General features: G+C 41.7%; 1 protein-coding gene across 2 annotated transcripts in view; it reads left to right on the top strand.

Annotated features, from left to right (window-relative positions):
* Window positions 1-20: 20 nt before the first annotated feature.
* SBNO1 (strawberry notch homolog 1) overlaps window positions 21-18775 on the top strand; it is a 53977-nt gene continuing 35222 nt past the window's right edge. For both annotated transcript variants that reach the window (XM_024120723.3, XM_024120722.3), the window contains exons 1-5: window positions 21-170; window positions 8249-8380; window positions 8892-8996; window positions 10458-10770; window positions 15709-15809. In XM_024120723.3, the coding sequence (XP_023976491.1) occupies window positions 8249-8380; window positions 8892-8996; window positions 10458-10770; window positions 15709-15809 (651 nt within the window). In that variant the 5' untranslated portion in view covers window positions 21-170. The remainder of the gene's footprint in view (window positions 171-8248; window positions 8381-8891; window positions 8997-10457; window positions 10771-15708; window positions 15810-18775) is intronic.

Below are 18775 nucleotides of genomic sequence, written 5' to 3'. Positions count from 1 at the left end.
GCTGGGGGTCTGGGGGGGAGGGGCGTCAAGATGGCGGCGGGGAGGTAGGCAGAGCCGGACGCCGCTGCCGCCGCCGCCACCGACGCCGCCGCCTCCGCTCCAGTCGCCTCTGGTTCTTCAAGCCCTCGCCACCCGGAGAAGCTGTTCCGGCGTCGGATCCCGCGGGGAAAGTAAGTCCTCTCCTTAGCCCTTTTCTGCCTCTACACTCCTCCTCCCGGACAGCCTCCCACTCCCACCCTCCTCAGGGGGCCGTGCAGGGCCGGGCTGGGGGGGGGCCGCCACCTCACCCCGGCTTGGGGCCTCCCTCGCCCCTCGCAGCCCCCTCAGCTGCGCGCCCTGGGGGCCCTCGGGGGCACGGTCCCGGCGGCGGCCCCGACGCGCTCGCTTCCTCCGCCCGTCAGCGCCGGGCCCTGCGGTCGCCGCGCGTGGGGCTCTCGGGCCCCGGGGGCCCCACTGTCCCGGGTCGGAGGCGCCCCGTTTGGGCGAGGAGGCAGCGTCTGCGGACGCCGGCTCCAGCTCCGACTGGGCCGTTCCCCCCTTACTTCCGCGGCTCGACCCGGGGGCTGCGAGGTCCCGGCCCCTCAGGAAAGTGAGCTCCGTAATCCTTCAGAAGTCCTCCTGCCGGACGATTGTTCCGGTTCAGGGCGAGTGCGGGAGGCGACAGGGTCGCCCCAGATCTGACCCCCCGCACCTGCAGTTTGCTGATTACCTCGCTGTCGGGGCGATGGGGACGGTACGTGGGGCACGTGGGGCCACCTTCACGCCTCACCCGGTGATTAGGTTAATTTTGCCTCGAGCTCGCTCGCTCGCTCGCTCGCTTCCTGGACCCTAAGTAAGCATCTATGTGGAGGGGAAAGGCGGTTGGGAATTGGCTTACTTTGAGTGTTTGGCGTAACGAGCATCTAAAGTTCCCCAAACCCGTGTATGCTGGTGGTTTCCCAGAAGTGGTTTGGGGTCGGTTTAACCGCTGAGGAGATTTGGATGTGCCTGAACCCTTGTGATTGTTTCTTTCCTGACCCTGGCATCCAGCTCCTCCCCTTTCCACCCCGGCTTTGTGTTTCTGTTTGGTTAATGTTTGCGGACCACTAACTTGATCCTCGCACAGAGAAGCTCTTTTTATGTGCGTTCTCCGTTTACTGTGGGAGGCTTTTGTTTTGGGGAGTCGCTGGTTGAGAAACGTGGGAAAAGAACGGGCGAGAAAATGAGAGTCAAATAAAGCAACGTTTTTAGCTATTGAATTGCCCAGCCAGTTGTAACCGCACCCGGAAGTTTGTACTAAACACGTGTTGATGAGAGAAGGTTAAAAACTGGGTCCCCTTTGACCTTTGAAAGTTGATTATTAGCAGTTTATGTTGAGTTAAATGTTTTCATATTCTCTAGGCAGCCAGAATTAGAGACGGAATAGGGTTTCTAAAGTGTCGGCCAGGAGGGTCCAGAAAGCTGTCAAACCCTTAGTTGCTCTAGTGCGGTTCCTCAGAACAGTTGCAGACAGTTATACCAGATAACAGTGCGGAGGGATTCCGTTTTTTCCCAGTTATTTATCGCAATCAGAACTGCTTTTCATAAGCAGTGGGGAAAGCCTTCATCACTGCACAAGAGATAGTTTGTACAGAATTTCTAGGATAAAATGTAGAATTTGCTGCTGCTGCCTTGAGTGGGACATTAGTTTTGCAAGCAAGGGAACATTTTATTTTCATGTTTAAAGAAGTTGTTTCCAAAGTTTACCTTACCAGAGAAGACATCTTTACTCTTTTCCTCTGGATTCTGCTTTTTATCTCCCAGTCTAACTTTATTCACAGTCTAATTTTGTTCCATACAATCCTTCAGAATTTTAAATAAATTTTATTTTAGTTGCTAGGTAAATGTTGAAAAGGGAGGCTTAGTGAATGGCTTACAGATCGTAAATTCATCATCTGTTCATCCATCCATTCATTCATCCATCCATTGAATGCTCTTATGTGTCAGTTTTACGTTTTAAGGGTTTTGCTGAGATTACTATTTAAAAACGTGCAGCATGGAGAGTCTTTTCATGCTTTTTTAAAGTCTTTTTTCGCCTCAAAGACTTTAGGTACAGATAACATTTTGGCATTTCTTAGTCTCTAAATTGAGCTTTGATTTGAGACTTGCCACCTTGCCTGTGAAGGAAGACAGCACACAGGTCTGAGGTCTGCTCTTAGCAAGATACCTGACTTTTCGTGAGGCTCTGTGGGTTCTTGTGCTTTGCCTGCCAAAAATTGGTGTAAAGACACTTTCCGAGAGGAATTGTTTTCCATTAAATAGACAATTAATAACCAAGGCGATGTAATCCTTAAGTTTTTGCAGTTGTCTGCTTTTTATGCTAATTGATGGATCCACTTTGATGTGGTTGAGCTTTACTAAATAATAAGGACAACCTTGTGATACCACTGAAATTTTCTGTAGGTGGAAAAGTTAGGCTTTCGAAGAGCAGGAACTCTCTTTTATAAAAAAAAAATATGGTATAAATCCCGTCAAATTAACTTGCTTGTTTACCTCTTGGGAGACAGTATATAGCACAGAGCAGTGATTTTCAAACCTTTTTTACTGCATTCCACAGTAAGAAATGTGTTTTACGTTGTGACCTAGTATATAATGCACGCATAGAACTCAGTTTCGTGAAATAATGTTTACCCTCTCTGCGTGTGCTGCATTAATTCTGTCTGTATTTAAAATATTTGAATATTCTATATTTGAAATATTTAAAAATACTGGTCATGACGTAACTTAGATTATTTGACAACATTGTTGTGACCAGCAGTTTGAAAAATACTGGTATGGAGTTAACAGCACAGAGTTTTAGCGGGGGAGGCGCGGGGTGCAGGGCGCGTGGTATCAGCCCTCCTAGGTTTGTGATTCTGTTCCAAGCTCGCTTTATTGTTACCTTGTTACAGTTCATCTCTCTAAGCCTGTTTCTCATCTCTGACAAGGGAATAAGGGGTAGTTTTTATTCATGGATTATTTTGAGAGTTGAATAATTCCAACCATATAGTGAATGTCGAGAAGACTAGCCATTTGATTTTGATCTTGTGATGGAGAAAGTAGTCCCCCCCACCCAAATCTTTCTTGGGCTTCTTTTTCAAAGCATTTTTAAAACTTGTATATAATCTGCACATTCCTTTGTGATTCCATTCTTCCTATAGGTTTTTGCAGTGAGAGTGAGGGGAGGGGCACTTTACGGAGCAATCGCTGCTTGCCGAAGTAGGTGTGAAAAATACAGATTATATCCTTTTAGGTAAAGAAAATCCTTTTTAGCAAACTTCTTTATACCTTCCTTCCCTTCCTCCTGATACTCTTAAGGAACCAGCACTCAGTAGACACTTAATGAATACTTGTTGATGGACTTAACCAGCTAAATTCTAAGTGGATCATCATCCTTCAAATTCTTAAGCTGAGTGCCAGTCATTGACATCCAGGCTACATAAAAACAGAGTTGGGTCAAAAATTAGACATGTTTAGCACTATTAAGTAAAGAGAAAAATCCTTTTCAGGCAAAGATATTTCTTTTTTTTTTTTTTTTTTTTTTTTTATAAAATTAAATGTATTTTATTTTTGACTGCGTCGGGTCTTTGTTGCCGCGCACGGGCTTTCTCTAGTTGTGGCGAGTGGAGGTTACTCTTGGTTTCGGTGCATGGGGTTCTCATTGCGGTGGCTTCTCTTGTTTTGGAGCCCTAGGGTGCGCGGGCTTCAGTAGCTGTGGCATGCAGGCTCAGTAGTTGTGGTGCACAGGCTTAGTTGCTACATAGCATGTGGGGTCTTCCCGGACCAGGGCTCGAACCCGTGTCCCCTGCATTGGCAGGGGGATTCTTAACCACTGCACCACCAGGGATGTCTGGCAAAGATATTTCTAAAATCATATTATATGTGCACCTTTAAAGATGTCTACCAGTTTTCTCTCAATACGCTAATTGATTAGACATATTGGATGTATGACACTTGAGTAAAAAGGGTGCTAGTATTTTGTAGAACTAATGTGGAAGTTAATTAGTGAATAAATTGCCGACAGGTAAAGTTTGTATTCTAGATATAAAGTGTTGTATCAGCAATTTGAAGGAAAACATTTTTTGAACATTACAGTAATGTTTATAAATACGATGGTTAATAGTAGCTAATATTTATTCCACGTAGTGTAATATTTACTCAGCACAGCAATCCTGTAAAGTAGGTTCTATTTTTATTCCCATTTGAAGATGAGGAAACTGAGTCACTAGTTATTACTTAACTGTGTTACACTACTTAGCAGATGGTGTAGCCAGTATTTGAAACCAGGTTTTCCCCTTGACTTCATAGTCTCCTCAGCCTCTGTAGTGTACTGCTGTTGCTGCTGCAGGTACATCTCTTGTATCTGCCCAGAGCTCTAAAGATCTGCTTCGGTCTCAACAAGAGGAACCTTGTCCTTGTTGATAGGTTTCAGTGTTGGTGTTCTCAGTGGGAACTGTATCCTTTCATTCTTCTGATTGGCTGTTGTTTCTCAGGATTCTCTTCCTGCCAAGGATGTTTCTTAGTTTCTCTCTACTACTGTGTCATTAGTCCTTATTTATCATAGACGCTTTCATAGGTGCACTATTTTGAATAGGTGATATTTTCAAATGTATTTATGATAAAAATGGAACCTTTTTGTTGTCCATTGTTTGAGATAGAATCACTCTGTGGTTAGTAGTTAGCAGTTCTTTTGCACATAACAGTGTTTGTGTTTACATTATACTTAGTGGGTTCAAAGTGAAAATGTTTTTTTCCCTCTCAGGAATAAATCTTACTTGTTTGTAAAACGTGGGGAAGGTTACATAATATAACCTTTTAGGGCTCTGTCAGCTTGAGCACTGAAATTCTGTGAGTCTGTAATATTGATAGTTTCAGAATAGGAATATGATTAAATATTAAGGGTTTTGCTTAATGGAGTTAGAGAATGGCATAGATGTGTCCTCTCTATCCCCTCCCCACTTCTCATGCATAAAAAGTGCAAGTAGGGAATTTGTGCCCAATTGGCTTGAGAGAAAGGATCCCTTGATTTTGTTTGTGTATAAAATGTATATAAAATTAAAATTTCTTTCATTAATAGCTCGTAAAAGACAATGTCTCTTACAGGCATTGTCAGTACTAGGTCACTGCTCAGATCAGAGGGTCTCAAATTGTGATTCCTATGCATTTTGAGTAGGTCACTGATAATGTTACTTATAACTGTTGCCATCATTTCTTATGGACTCCAACAAGTTTATTCCCCAAATAACTCTTTTCCATGATATTTTTGTACTTATAATGCTAATTGTTCAGAAAATATATTTCAGAAAGCTCTCGTGAGTTCAGTAACACATGGATTAATGGATCCCTCGGCCTCCAAGCTTTCTGTGGTCTGTAGTTTAGGAATCATTGGTTTAAAAGAACGTGCTTTTGTTTCAAATGTAAATAATTATTTCCAATATTTACTTTAAAAAAGATGACATTTTGATAGTCTCAGGAATTATTAATCTAGGTCAGAATTAGCCATAGCAAGTTGGCTAAGACCCTGTGTTCCTATAGGTCATTGGTCCTAATGAAGTATTTTATAGATTGAAAATGTTTTTTTTTGTTTTTTTTGTTTTTTTTTGTGGTACGCGGGCCTCTCACTGCTGTGGCCTCTCCCGTTGCGGAGCACAGGCTCCGGACGCGCAGGCTCAGCGGCCATGGCTCACGGGCCCAGCCGCTCCGCGGCATGTGGGATCCTCCCGGACCGGGGCACGAACCCGTGTTCCTTGCATCAGCAGGCGGATTCTCAACCACTGCGCCACCAGGGAAGCCCTGAAAATGTTTTTAAAGCATTGGTTTGCTCTCTTGGTACATATTTGTACTATGTACTAGGATAGTAGTTTGTAAAGCGTGGTCAACTATGTATCAGAAAAATGGATCAACTTTTTTTTTTATTAAACTTACTTATTTTATTTATTTACTTTTGGCTCTGTTGGATCTTCATTGCTGTGTGCAGGCTTTCTCTAGTTGTGGCCTCGAGCGGGGGCTACTTTTCATTGTGGTGTGTGGGCTTCTCATTGCAGTGGCTTCTCTTGTTGTGGAGCATGGGCTCTAGGCACGCGGGCTTCAGTAGTTGTGGAACGTGGGTTCAGTAGTTGTGGCTCGCGGGCTCTAGAACGCAGGCTCAGTAGTTGTGGTGCACGGGCTTAGCTGCTTCGCGGCATGTGGGATATTCCTGGACCAGGGCTCGAACCCGTGTCCCCTGCATTGGCAGGTGGATTCTTAACCACTGCGCCACCAGGGAAGCCCCAAAATGGATCAATTTTATATTAAACCCATATTGTGACATTTCTTCTTGTCTCCTCTGTTATCTGGTTCTTTCATATTTCCATCTTGTTGTTTAATACTAATTCTCCCCTTTCCAGTTTTACTCTTAGACAGGCATTTATTCCAAAGTTAAGTATTGAAACTTCACAGGTTACCAATATTGACTTCTTGATCTACTCATTGGAAAGAGCATGCGTGGGCTTTGGGAATTTGAACAGTCTGGGTGTGACCTTGGGCAGGTAATTTAAGCTTTTTGAGCCTCAGTTTCATTTCTAGAATTATAATACTTATCTTGCTCAGGGTTGTCATGAGCTAGTGATGGACATGAAGAGCCTGACACTGTGCCAGGCTTGTAGAAGATACTTAGTCACTGTCAGTTCCCTTCCCTTCCTCCTATCTGCTCAACGTGCTTTCTTCCTTAGACTTCTTTTCTTTTCTCTGGAAAATTTTGGGGAAATCTCCTTTGGGCTATCCTTCCTCTCATCCTTTAAACAGTAGGTCTGCTCTTAGTTTCATTTCTGGATGTCTGTGGTTTCCACCTTAAACTTACTCGTATTTCCTTTAGAATATCTTTGTAAATGATGTACAAGCGACGTAGACCTACCTAGTAGAGAATTTCTCTATGAAATGTGCTGCTTTGATCTAAAACAGTGGTTCTTGTATGTTGGGAAGTCGTGGTCATGGTATTCTTAGCTAACAACTTTGTTTTGGTAGGACATAATGAAACATTTAATTGCATTGCACAGTCTGAGAATAAATGGACTAGCTGAAAATTAGTATATTTATGTAATGTGAAGTTCTTTGAGAAAAACAAGTAGATTTCTCATAATTATGTTTGTGTATATAAATTGGTTATTTCAGATAAATTAATGAGAAAAGTTAAAAAGCTCTGTTAAACATTTTTTTCCCTACAAAATGGATAAAAATCCATCTTAGTGGTAGAATACTTTGATTTGGCTTCTATGAGTACAGTTGGAAAACCCCAGCTGAAAGTGTATTTGCCTGCTCGAATTAGGCATTTTCCCCCTAAACTCCATGTATCTCATCTTTTAGGTCTCCTGGGCTCAACCTTTTTCATTTTCTTTTGGCTTAACTCTAATTATCCATCAACTCATGCTTTTTTGTGTGTGTTTCGTGTTCTCCCTTCCATTTTGAGCTTTTATTTAAACTTAGTCTTATGGATTCTCCTTCTTAAATATCTTGGAATCCATTCCCCCTTCTTTCTCTTTACATCTTACTGTTATAGCACATCATCTTTTTCCTGATCTACTGTAGCAGTTTCCTAAGATGTCTCCCTGCCTTGGTCTTACTCTACCCATTCTCAGTTTGCTTCCATACTGCTGTGGAGTAATTTTCTAAGTCACAAATCTGACTATGTCTTGCAGTCCTCTATCTGAAAACCCTTTAGTGACCCCTGATCCTCACAGGATTAAATGAGCTCTCTAGCATGGTGTTCAGAGCTGTGGGCGAAAACTTCTTCGTCTCTTGCCGTCACCTTTGTGAACCTCGTATTTCTGTTCTGAGCTTCCGTACCCATGTTGAACTACTCTAGCCATCTTTCTTAGAGTGCCAGCATCATTCGTGCCCCCATAAGTTTGAATGCATCATCCGGAAGATCCTTGTCTACCTGGCAATTTCTTACCTGAGACTTGGCTCCATTGTCATCTTTGTAATCTCTCTCCCCAGGTGAAATCAGCATTTCCTTCTCTGTTCCCATGGCATTTTGTAAAGAGTGTAATACACTCTTTCTGTGATTTACATACTTTTCTGTCCTTTCCATCTTAATGTGAATTTCTTGGGATCAGAGACTATTTCTCTTTCATCCTTTCTTTGCCTGCTGTGTAGCAGGTTCTTCATAAATATTGAATGAATGGATCCAGTAGAAAATGTTGGTTTATATTTAGAAGAGAGTTAATTGTCATTTTAAGTTTTTTATGTTAATATTTAATATTTTGTTCTAAAGATGGTGGAGCCAGGGCAAGATTTACTGCTTGCTGCTTTGAGCGAGAGTGGAATTAGTCCGAATGACCTCTTTGATATTGATGGTGGAGATACGGGGCTTGCAACTCCAACACCTACCCCTCCTGTACAGCAGGTAAGAGTTTTCCAAAGCCTCTGTAAAAAGTGAGTTTTTTCTTAATTTTATTTTCTAATATAGAAATAGGTATTGTTAAGCCTTAATTTTAAATATTACTTTTATGTTGAGTATTAGTCTTTATTCACAAAGTGGAAAATACTTGGCAGTGAAAATCAAGACATTATTTTCTGCTTTGAGATATAACGTAAGAGATGAATTGCTTAGAGTTATTGTGGGGGGATCACTAATCTCAATATTTGTTTTTGTACTTCATAGGAATATTTTTCTGAGGTTTCACTATACACATTCTCTGAAAGCAAAAATAAGATTCTGGTGTTAGCGTAGTTTAGTGAAGATGTTATGCTTGCAAAGATTGTTACTTTATACCTGGTATCAGTGATTTTACATGCGATTTGAATGTAAAGCTTGAAAAATTTTTTTTTAATAAAATAAATACATCTCTTGTTCTTGAAACAGAATTCACTGCCATCATTCTTTATTTCTTTCTCTGATGTTGTTTTCTCTCCAGTCAGTGCCACTTAGTGCATTAGAACTAGGTTTGGAGACTGAAGCAGCAGTTCCTGTTAAACAAGAACCAGAGACGCTACCTACTCCAGCACTATTAAATGTTAGGGTAAGAATTATTTAGATTTGGCATTACTATGAAAATAGTTTAGGGTTGTAGTAAGAAAATAACCTTTAATATGAAATAGTTTTATTTCACTAGTTCTGTTTTTTGCTACTTCTTTCCCAGTATTCTATCTTCATTCACCTGGTACTTTATAAAACGTTTCTTTCACTCTTCTGGTAGTTATGTTGATCAAAAGATTAGGGGGAAAAAAACCCCCATTTTTTAAGGTTATTTATTGCAAGTGATAGAAAGTTCATGAAGTAAAGATGAACTACACGTTAACCCACTACACTTTTCATTTTTACTTGTTTATTTCAGCTTTTGTCCATTGGTATATATAATTTTTATGTGATTGTTATTGTGCTTTAAATGTAGAGTTCCGCTGACCTTGCTTTAAACATAGCAGTTTTCGTTGTTGTTGTTGTTACTGTAGGCTGGGCTGCACGGCTTGTGGGATCTCAGTTCCCCAACCAGGGATTGAACCCGGGCCACGGCAGTGAAAGCCCTGAACCCTAACCAGTAGGCCACAGGAAACTCGCTATGCATAGCAATTATTAATATAAGCTCTAGTGGTATAAAATTATTAGACTGGTTAAAATTTGATAACTTTTGATAAATTATTGTTGAGAGTTACATTTAAAATTAATAGTAATCTAGAAGATTCTTGTTAGAGAAGTCGTGGAGCAATAACAAATAATTTGAAGGGGGAAGGAAGTAGAAATAAACTTAAACTTATAAAAGTATCTGTGTTGTACTTTAGTTGGTTGAAGTCACAGACATTTGTTATCCTCAAATCTTGACTTTTTTTTTTCATTTTTGTCCAACTCCTAACTCCCACCCCCCACTATAAAAATAAAATGCTATGTAGCTTTGCCTTAGGCTCAAAGGAAGCATCCGCATTATCACTGATATTTGTAATTTACCTGGGTGGATCATTCATGGGGCATAGGAATTTAAAACTGTGCTTGGTGGTCTTATTAAGTTAAACGTTAGTATAGTCTGTATGATAGCAGACAAAGCGTTGGACAGGAATCGTAGAATGTTACAAATGGAAAATGGTCCTCAGACAGCCCGGGCCTCCAGAGGTAAAGTGATTTGCCTAAGGTTATCTTATTAGTTGGGGGCAGTGCTGGGATTAGAAATTATGTTCCTAGTCCTTCCTAGTCCTTGTGTTATGTAGGGTGACTGACTATACATCACAGCTTGCTTAGGATACTCTCATTTTATGCTTGCTGCCCCCAGCACTACTACTTACTACTATACCTTCTTTTTCTTAAATGGTGTATTTTAACTAGGTAGTTTATAGCTAATGATATTTATTAGAACCAAAGTGCCAATGGTTGGGTAAGATTCTTAATAAGTCAGTTTTAGAGTTTTAAATGTCCGGCTGTATTTGTGGATATGGGTTACATTAGAGAATAAAGAATTTTTCACAGGTATGATGTATATGGTTTTCTTTTCTAGCATCAGCCTCCATCTACTACAACATTTGTGCTGAATCAAATAAATCAGCTTCCGACTTTGGGATCTACAATTGTAATGACTAAAACACCACCTGTAACCACGAATAGGCAAACCATCACTTTAACAAAGTTCATTCAGACTACTGCAAACACACGTCCTTCAGTCTCAGCACCAGCAGCACGAAATGCTATGACCTCTGCACCTTCAAAAGACCAGGTTCAACTGAAGGACCTACTAAAAAATAATAGTCTGAATGAACTCATGAAACTGAAGCCACCGGCTAATATTGCTCAGCCAGTCGCAACAGCAGCTAGTAAGTCTTTTTGTTTTCAATAGTGTCAACTGCTTGCCTTCGTTAAGATATGTCAGTGTGTTTTTAAGGGTTTGCTTAGGTTTTAAAAGAAGTAGTCATGACAGGAGATGATATCTGCATGACTCTGTGGACTTACAGTATTTATGCAATTCAAGGGAAGCAGAAATTTAGAAGCCTTAGCCTTAAGCTTTAAAATGAAGTGTGGGGGCTTCCCTGGTGGTGCAGTGGTTGAGAATCTGCCTGCCAATGCAGGGGACACGGGTTCAAGCCCTGGTCCCGGAGGATCCCACACACTGCGGAGCAGCTGAGCCCATGCGCCACAACTGCTGAGCCTGTGCTCTAGAGCCTGCGTGCCACGGCTACTGAAGCCCACGCACCTAGAGCCCGTGCTCCGCAACAAGAGAGGCCACTGCAGTGAGAGGCCTGCGCACCGTAACAAAGGGTGGCCCCCGCTCGCCGCAGCTAGAGAAAAGCCCGTGCGTAGCAACAAAGACCCAATGCAGCCAAAAATAAATTAATTAAATATATTAATTAATTTTTAAAAAAATAAGCAAAAATATGTATTAAAAAAATAAAATGAAGTGTGGAATTATCAAGTAGTTACACGAACACCATGAGATCTCAGTTTTATAAATTGTGAATAACTGGTTAACATTTTTGTCAGTCATTTAAATCAGTGCTTTTCAAACTTTATAACTGTGAGTCACTTGGGGATCTTTGTACAAAAACAGAATCAGACTCAATAGGTCTGGGATGGGGACCAAGATTCTGCATTTCTCACAAGCTTTTTTGAGGTGCTGTTGCTGGTGGTCCTTGGACCATGCTTGAGGTGTAATGGGCTTTAAACTGATACTTCGCTACTTTAACTCTCACAGTTTTATGATTTTGCTTGTCATTAGCTTCATTGTATGTCGGTAGTCGTGTTTTTTAGTAAGTTTTCTTTTAAAATATATAAACTTTCATTGTACTGAAAATGAATAGTAATTCACTATATTTTCTTTGAAGAGTGAGCACTCAAAATACTTTTTAAATAATAGCTTTACTGAGATAATTCACATACCATTGTACTTTTTTTGTTTGTTTGTTTTTGCGGTACGCGGGCCTCTCACTGTTGTGGTCTCTCCCGTTGCGGAGCACAGGCTCCGGACGCGCAGGCTCAGCGGCCATGGCTCACGGGCCCAGCCGCTCCGCGGCACATGGGATCTTCCCGGACCGGGGCACGAACCCGTGTGCCCTGCATCAGCAGGTGGACTCTCAACCACTGCGCCACCAGGGAAGCCCCCATTGTACCTTTTAAAGGGGTACAATTCAGTAGATTTTATTTTATTTATTTCTTTATTTATTTTTTAAACATCTTTATTGGAGTATAATTGCTTTACAATGGTGTGTTACTTTCTGCTTTATAACAAAGTGAATCAGTCATACGTATACATATGTCCCCATATCTCCTCCCTCTTGCGTCTCCCTCCCTCCCACCCCTCTAAGTGGTCACAAAGCACCGAGCTGATCTCCCTGTGCTATGCGGCTACTTCCCACAATTCAGTGGATTTTAGTATATTCACAGAGTTGTGCAACCATTACCACTAGATAATCCATAATGCTTTAAGTGTAGGTTTAGATCTAAAGAGAAAAAGCTCAACAGTGATTTGATCACTTTTTTAGGAATTCGTTTATGCATAAAGAGTGTAAATTTTACAGTTAATTTTTCTTCTCTGGAGTGGCTTTTTTATTGCTCATTTATTCAACAGATATTTATTTATGTATTAATTGCCACACTGCGAGGCATGTGGGATCTTAATGCCTTGACCAGGGATCGAACCCATGCCCCCTGCAGTGGGAGCACTGAATCTTAACCGCTGACCGCCAGGGAAGTCTCTGTTCTAGGATTCTGAGACTATGGCTGGGAAGAAAACTGTTGAAATCTCTGCCCTCGTAGAGCTTGCATTTGAGTGGAGAAAAACAATGAACAGAATAATTAAAGTATATAGTATGTTAGGGGTAGTCACGTGGAGAAAAATGGAAAATGGAATATGGGGCAGGAAGAGGTTGTATTTAAGTGGAATGCTTAGAGGAAGCTTTGTATTTAGCGTAGTAAGGTAATTTTAAGGGTAAAATAGAATTTTTTTTAACTTTGGCTATATCAAATTTTAGTAGTATAGGTTTAGCAACTGAATAATGTGAACTCTTTTTTTTCTTTTTTTGGCTGTGCCACTCGGCTTACAGGATCTTAGTTTCCTGACCAGGAGTTGAACCTGGGCCTCATCAGTGAAAGTGCCGAGTCCTAATCACTGGACCGCCAGGGAATTCCCAAAATGTGAACTCTTAAGAGGGATATTCTTTCCTTCCTTTTTCCATTGAGCTAAGTTGTATTTGACTCCCTGCCTGGTGATTTATACTAATACATAGCATCCCACTGGGCTCTTGGAATGGCATGCTGGATATTGAATGGAGAGTTCCTCCTTCCAAACAGCTGCTTTATTTTTCCAATTGAGAGAGATAAGTTTTAACACCCGATGTATAATTTTGTAGCAGAATTGATTGCTGGGAAGTTCTAATGTGCTTGTGTTTATAGAGTAGAGGGCCAGGGACTTCCTGGTGGTCTAGTGGTTAAGACTCTGCACTCCCAATGTAGGGGGTCTGGGTTCAATCCCTGGTCAGGGAACTAGATCCCGCGTGTCACAAAGATCCCGCACCCGGCAATGAAGATCCCACATGCCGCAACTAAGACCTGGCTCAGCCAAATAAATAAATAAATATTAAAAAAAAATAAAGTAGAGGGCTGGGGCATTCTAAAGGAATGAGCAAGGAGTGTTTGTAGGTGATGCAGAACTAACTTTGTCTTCAGTGACAAATGCAATTGAAAATATCAGATAATCTAGTCTTTGAGTCCGTCCATACCTTTGTGCCTTATGGCTGTAGTTTTACTCTTAAGGTTATTGTCCTGAACTGACTGGAGCCTGGCAGCTAGATGCCCATTGAGAAATCATTTTAACTGTCTCAGGATTGATTTCCATTCTTTGCCATGGAGAGCAGGACCACGGCCCTGACCTAGCTGAGGTGCAGGGCAGCATCTGGAATGGCTCCTGGGAGACTTAGGGGTGATCAGCAGTTAGTAGAAGCTGCTTTTCATTAAAGTCTTTGGATTTAATGAGGAGAAAGACTGCTGCTGTGCCATCGTGAGGAAAGAGTTTAGAGAGCAAAACAAAACAGCTTTGGAGCTGACCGAGTAATATCTCGTACAGTAACATCTCCCACATCCAGTGTAATACTTCTTAAAAGACAAAAGACTGCAAGTCAAGGCCATCCTTGTGTGGAAGGCTGAGAAATTGTCAGACTAGACCAGGGCTGAAAAAGAAACATGGTAAGTGAATGCCGAAGATAAACCAACTTTTGTGTTGTAGGAGAGGGTCATCTTTTTACCGAAAGGGAAGAATGTTAAAAGTATGAAACTGCAAAGAGCGAGGTTTTGCATGTTCTCTCTCTCTCTCTCTCTCTCTCTCTCTCTCTTTTTGGCCGCCCCGCATGGCTTGTGGGATCTTAGTTCCCAAACCAGAGACTGAACCCAGGCCCTCAGTGGCAGTGAAAGCATGGAGTCCTAATCACTGGACCGCCAGGGAATTCCCTGCATGTTCTCTGCCCCTTTTGGAGCCCTTAGCCCTTTAGGTTTCTGTTTGGATTCTGATCTCTCAGTTGAGCTCCAGTCCTGTAACTTTCTATGAACTGTTCAGTGGCTCTCCCACAGTTATATTAAACAGATCTGTGCTCCTAAGTAAATTTATTATCTCTGTACCAGCTTCCTTATTTTACTAACACTTTAATCCCAGCCATTTTGTAGTCCCAAGTGACAGGCCAACCAAATACTCCCTATCTTTTGGTAGAATACATAAGGTCATAATCCTTTCTCCTGGTGTAATTTTCACACTGTAATTGCAAGAATACCAGATACTGGGAGTGCTTCAGGTATACTTGGAGGATGGAGGCTGGTTACAAGGGCTCAGAACTTCTCAACCAAGTAGTTCTACTTTTTTTTTTTAATTAATTAATTAATATTTGGTTCTGTCGGGTCTTTGTTGCTGCGCGTGGGCTTTCTCTAGTTGCGGCAAGTGGGGGCTATTCTTCGTTGCGGTGTGTGGGCTTCTCATTGCTGTGGCTTCTCTTTTTGCAGAGCACGGGCTCTAGGTGCGTGGGCTTCAGTACTTGTGGCTCGTGGGCTCTAGAGCGCGGGCTCTAGAGCGCAGGCTCAGTAGTTGTGGCGCACGGGCTTAGTTGCTCCACGGCATGTGGGATCTTCCTGGACCAGGGCTCGAACCCGTGTCCCCTGCATTGGCAGGCGGATTCTTACCCACTGTTCCACCAGGGAAGCCCGCTAGTTCTACTTTGATTGATACTTTGATGGAGAGGTTCTTGTGCTATATCTAAAAAGAGTTTGCAAACCACTGGTATAGAAGAACAGGTTCATTCTTTGGATCTTTATTCTGAGGGAAGACAGTAGAGTTCCCAAACTGCTTTTTTTTCCCCTTCCAGAAATAATTATTTTGCCTTGAAAGTTAGTAAGTACCTCCAGATCAGGTGCGATTGATTCTATCTTGGTGATAATACCAGATTTTGCACCAAGTGAAGTGTCTCAGAGTAATGCTGGCTGTGGGTAATTGTTTTGAAATAAACTGCCAAATAGAGTTGTGGTTAAGGTGTCTTTTTGATAAATAGTTTTCAAATTTCCTGTGCACATGTTTCCTTTTAAGTAGTTTTCTAATGTTAATTCTTATCTCCGTTATGACATATAGCTTGAATATTTTTATCCTTATGCTTAATTTAAGTTAGAGATAAGCAGATTGGTATTCTTTGGTTTGTGAAGTGGGTAAACTTTACTGAATTTTTTAAAAAACTGTAGGAAAATAGATATTTTGTTCTAAAATGTAAATTATCTCTCCCCCTCAGCTGATGTAAGCAATGGCACGGTAAAGAAAGAGTCTTCTAATAAAGAAGTAGCAAGAATATGGATAAATGATATGAAAATGAGGAGTTTTTCCCCGACCATGGTGAGTTTCAAAAGCTATATCTGTATTTTTGTGTGGTATGAAAGTACACTTGGCTAAGTGTAGTCCTCAGAAAACTTTTTTGGGGTGAAGGGGAGCTTCTCAGCCACATAAACTAATGAACAAGCATTAAACCTCACTGGAATAAATTAATATATGCTAATAAACAAGGTGATTATAACATACATATTTGATAGGATAGAGTATTATACAAAGTACTGACACTTTTCTATTGTGAATTTCATCTGATAAATAAAAAGGACAATGGAGTTAACCAAAAGTATTTGATAATTATGTTCATTTTAGGATTGAGCCTTATTATATAGCTGATTATGGGATGTCAGATCATATAATGGTTTAGTTGTAATTGTATGTTAACATTTTTTTTACATTTTGGAAATGCTATATGCTTCATGTAAGTTGATTCTGTGCATGTATTTAATAATTACGCAGTGTATAACCCTGCCTCTGTGTGGTGGGTTTCTGGCTCCCCATTTTAATAAACATATAATAACACCACATGGTTTAAGTAGTAATATAAGGTACAGCAAGAGGTAAATAGTGATGCTTGCAATAGGGCTTATGAGTTTGTAGGAAGGTGAGACTCAGATGGCCTGGGAGGACTTCACTTTTTTTTTTTTTTTTTTTTAATAAATTTATTTATTTATTTGTTTTTATTTTTGGCTGTGTTGGGTTTTCGTTGCTGCGCATGGGTGTTCTCTAGTTGCGTCAGGCGGGGGTTACTCTTCATTGTGGTGCGCAGGCTTCTCATTGTCGTGGCTTCTCTTGTTGCAGAGCACAGTCTCTAGAGTGCAGGTTCAGTAGCTGTGGCGCACGGGCTCAGTTGCTCCGCGGCATGTGGGATCTTCCCAGGCCAGGGATTGAACCCGTGTTCCCTGCATTGGCAGGCGGATTCTTAACCACTGCGCCACCAGGGAAGCCCAGGACTTCATTTTATGGAGGAGATGTCGTGGAGTTTGGGTGTTGAGTCTGGAGAGACTTTGAGAGGGCATTTTAGGAAGGGAGCTACAGCATTAATAGGCACAGAGGAGGTGGTAGCTATATGCTTAGGATACTTGGCTTGCAGGAAGAAATTGGAATGGTTTATTAGGGGCTCTGTGGAGGGTCCTGAATTGAATTTGATGGACTTGGGACTTGGAGCAGCACCAGTGAGGGCTACTGGAATTAGAGGGACCTATTAGTGACTCAGGATGGATTGGGAAGAAGAGACAGGTTAGGAGGTTGGTTAAGTAATCCAGAAGGGAAGTGATAAGGAACTAAACTTTAGGGATTGCAAAGGTGATTGGAAAGGATGAGGGGAAAGGAAAAAAGGAAGAAAGTAAGAGGGGACTGCACATAATGATACCAGAGGATTGGTAAGACTGGGAATGAAATATGGACTTGGAGAGACAGCAAAGCAACCTGTTCCTGAGGTTTTGAACGGGGTCCAGGGGAACAAGTGTTGGCAGTATCAGTTTACTTAACAGTTGAGTACCAGCAGCTTACTTGGAAGTTGATTTTTGGAAAATAAGAATGCATTTTTCTTTAAGATTATTTAGTGCTCAAGTTCCCAGTCCAGCCCATGTTGCCCATAACATGCCAAAAGTTCTGTATTGTCCTAGCAGTTAAAAGACATCTAACAGATTGCAAACTGGTAGCCTGTGGATGAAAACCAGTTGACAAGTGTTTTGTTTGGCCTCCACATTATTTTGAAAATTTTTGAATGTGTTGCAAACACATAAAATGCTGATTTCCAGGTTCTCTTGAAAAATAGGAGTACCTGACAATCCTGGGCCCACATTCCTCACCTCGTGTTAACATGCCTAGAGTTGAGTAGTGAACATCTACTTTGTGTGTTGGTCACACATTCCTCATGTACCACAGTCTCCCTCCCCTTCATTTATCTCCTTGACCCTAAGCTTGGTGTCAGTTGCCATTTTACGTCCAGCTGGCTTAGACATATTACTTGTCTGGTCCTTGGATTTTGTGACCGTATTGTGTTACCAACTAATCCTCCAATTATATACCTGCGGTATATATTTTTTAAAGGTAGGGAAAGACAAGGTAGAGGGAGAAAGGCGGCTGGTCATTTAGCATAGTGCGCATTCCTATTTTACAGATGAGGAAAAGGTGCAAAGGGGGATGGGGAGGGCTCAGAATGTAAGTAATTTGCCCAAGGCTACACAGACAACAGCAGAAGTGGGGTCTGGATCTGTTTCTTTGTCCAGCCCCATTTCATCTCTTATTTCTGAAACTGGGTTTTATTTTGGCATACTTTCTGAGAACATTCAGAGTTTCTTTGGATTTTTTTCTAAGGACTCCATGGGTTGATGGCTGGATGTTTATCTCACATCTCCCTTTTCTTTCCCACATTTATTGAGCATCTGTGTGCCATCATATGCTGCTCTAGACTAAATAAAAATAAATAAGTAAAATGAAAATAAAAGAGTCTGACCTTACATTTTATTTATTTATGTATTTGTTTTTAAAATAAACTTATTTTATTTATTTTATTTTTGGCTGCATTGGGTCTTCGTTGCTGTGTGCGGGCTTTTGCTAGTTGCAGCGAGCGCGGGCTACTCTTTGTTGCAGTGCGCAGGCTGCTCACTGCGGTGGCTTCTCTTGTTGCGGAGCACAGGCTCTAGGCACGCAGGCTTCAGGAGTTGTGGCACGCGGGCTAAGTAGTTGTGGGGCCACGGGCTCTAGAGCGCAGGCTCAGTAGTTGTGGCACACGGGCTTAGTTGCTCCGCGGCATGTGGGATCTTCCCGGACCAGGGCTCGAACCTGTGTCCCCTGCATTGGCAGGTGGATTCTTAACCACTGTGTCACCAGGGAAGCCCCGATGTTACTTTTTTTTTTTTTTTTTTTTTTGCGATAAGCGGGCTTCTCACTGCTGTGGCCTCTCCGGACGCGCAGGCCCAGCGGCCATGGCTCACGGGCCCAGCCGCCCCGCGGCACGTGGGATCCTC

This window comes from Physeter macrocephalus, chromosome 19, assembly GCF_002837175.3.
Source record: "Physeter macrocephalus isolate SW-GA chromosome 19, ASM283717v5, whole genome shotgun sequence".
NCBI lineage: Eukaryota > Metazoa > Chordata > Mammalia > Artiodactyla > Physeteridae > Physeter > Physeter macrocephalus.
The sequence above is the reverse complement of the archived record's forward strand: the minus strand, read 5'-3'. Positions and strand labels throughout refer to the sequence as shown.